This window comes from Somniosus microcephalus, unplaced genomic scaffold (genome assembly GCF_052327205.1).
Source record: "Somniosus microcephalus isolate GS21.2 unplaced genomic scaffold, FLI_Smic_1.0 unresolved_chr6, whole genome shotgun sequence".
NCBI classification, from domain to species: domain Eukaryota; kingdom Metazoa; phylum Chordata; class Chondrichthyes; order Squaliformes; family Somniosidae; genus Somniosus; species Somniosus microcephalus.
In genome coordinates this window covers 10830953-10833452 of record NW_028225184.1, presented here as the reverse complement: position 1 = coordinate 10833452, position 2500 = coordinate 10830953, and the positions used below count along the sequence as shown (strand labels likewise).

The 2500-nt window shown below is 43.9% G+C and overlaps 1 protein-coding gene across 1 annotated transcript in view; it reads right to left on the bottom strand.

Moving 5' to 3' along the window:
* Positions 1–2500, bottom strand: part of LOC147087053 (V-type proton ATPase catalytic subunit A-like) — a 79830-nt gene that overhangs the window by 9171 nt on the left and 68159 nt on the right. The window contains exon 10 of the mRNA XM_085978025.1: positions 1402–1605. Coding sequence (XP_085834151.1) covers positions 1402–1605 — 204 coding nt within the window. The remainder of the gene's footprint in view (positions 1–1401; positions 1606–2500) is intronic.

The following is a 2500-nucleotide window of genomic DNA, read 5'->3' as shown; positions in this document are numbered from 1 at the left end:
TACCCACTGATAATAAACATCCAAAAACGAGCACTAAACTTCCTAAATCACCTCAAATCTAGCTCCCCAGACACCCTTCATTTCAAAGCCTTTCAGACCCAAGAGCTAAACCCAGAAAAGAGTCCCCTGAGTCAGCTGCTACTGAAACTAAGTACTCAGCCGGACCCTGACCAGCCCCAGACCAACACAGCCGTCCAAACACCAATCCGAGTGAACCAAATCATTAAAAAATGCAAAGAAACCTACTGGAACATTGGAACAAAATAACCGAAAGCCAAAGCAGATTAGAATGTTACCGGGCCCTAAAAAGAGAATATAAACTGGCAGACTACCTCACGACCATCAGAGACACAAAACAGAGACAGACCCTCACCAGGTACAGACTAAGCGACCACCAACTGGAAATTGAAAAAGGCAGATACAAGAAATCCTGGCAGCCTAGAGAGAATAGAATATGCGATCAATGTCTGGCCGGCGAGGTTGAAACAGAGATGCATTTCCTCCTAAAATGCGAAAAATTCAACACATCAAGAAAACATATTATTCAACAAGCTAAGCCAAACAACCCCAGATTTCAAGGAATTGGATGACCTGTCAAAATTGAGATTAGTCCTAGGAGAAGGAGACAGACCATACCTTGGGGCCAAATATGTAACAACATGTCACAACCTGAGGACTGTTTAAAATTAAGACTGTTTAAAATTAATATTGAACGTACCAAATTAAGTACAAAGACTGTTTAAAATTAATATTGTTTTAAAAGTAATATTGTATGTACCCAACAAATGTCAAATCGATTGACACCTACAGAATGTTGGAAAACTGTACCTTTTTGCTATGTAAGCTTTGGCAATATGGTTCTCTGTAAACTTTCATGCCAATAAAGCATTTGAATTGGAATTGGAATTGGAATTGGAGAGAGACAGAGAGAGAGAGAGAGAGACAGAGAGAGAGAGAGAGAGAGAGAGAGAGAGAGAGTGAGAGGGAGACAGGGGAGAGAGAGAGACAGAGACAGAGAGACAGGGGAAAGAGAGAGAGAGCGAGACAGAGAGAGCGAGACAGAGAGAGAGAGCGAGACAGAGAGGGAGACAGAGACAGCGAGAGACAGAGACAGAGAGAGACAGAGAGACAGAGACAGAAAGAGAGAGAGAGAGAGAGACAGAGAGAGAGAGAGGGGCAGAGAGACAGACAGAGAGAGAGAGGGAGACAGAGAGAGAGACAGATTCACATCGCGCACACACATTGACTCTCACACACATTCACACACTCACACTCAGTCACACTCAGTCACACTCACTCACTGACACTCATACTCACACAAACACACACTCACGCACCATCACCCCCCCTCACACACACAGTCCCTGTTGCATTCCCCTCCCCCTCCCCGCGCCTCCTCACCTTGCCCACCAGCTGCACGATCTCCGCCAGATCCTCCTCCTCCTGCAGGATCTCTTTGGCTTTGTTGCGGAGAGGGACGAACTCAGAGAAATGCTTGTCGTAGTACTCGTCCAGCACCCGCGTGTACTTACTGTAGCTGATCAGCCAGTTAACTGAGGGGAAATGTTTCCGCTGTGCCAGTTTCTTATCAAGACCCCAAAACACCTGGATCAAAATATCAAGAGTCCATTAACGTCTTGGCTGTTGATGTCACACAACACAGAAGGAGGCCATTCTACCCATCATGCTTGCACTGGCTCAATTCATATACAAGCATCCCTCCACTCAATTTAAATACTAACATCCCTCCACTCAATTCAAATACTAACATCCCTCCACTCAATTCAAATACTAACATCCCTCCACTCAATTCATATACAAGCATCCCTCCACTCAATTTAAATACTAACATCCCTCCACTCAATTCAAATACTAACATCCCTCCACTCATTTCAAATACTAACATCCCTCCACTCAATTCAAATACTAACATCCCTCCACTCAATTCATATACAAGCATCCCTCCACTCAATTTAAATACTAACATCCCTCCACTCAATTCAAATACTAACATCCCTCCACTCAATTCAAATACTAACATCCCTCCACTCAATTCAAATACTAACATCCCTCCACTCAATTCAAATACTAACATCCCTCCACTCAATTCAAATACTAACATCCCTCCACTCAATTCAAATACTAACACTCCTCCACTCAATTCAAATACTAACATCCCTCCACTCAATTCAAATACTAACACCCCTCCACTCAATTCAAATACTAACATCCCTCTACTCAATTCAAATACTAACACCCCTCCACTCAATTCAAATATTAACATCCCTCCACTCAATTCAAATACAAACATTCCATGCAATGTAGAATCATATATCACAGGAGGCCGCCATTTGGCTCATCATACCTGAACCGCCTCTTTGAAGGAGCTATCCAATTAGTTCCCCTACCCCACCCCGGATAACATAACCTCAGATCACTGGAAGTGGGAGGGAGAGGCCCGATGCGCCAACAATAGGTACTGGCAGGAATTGTGCCGCTC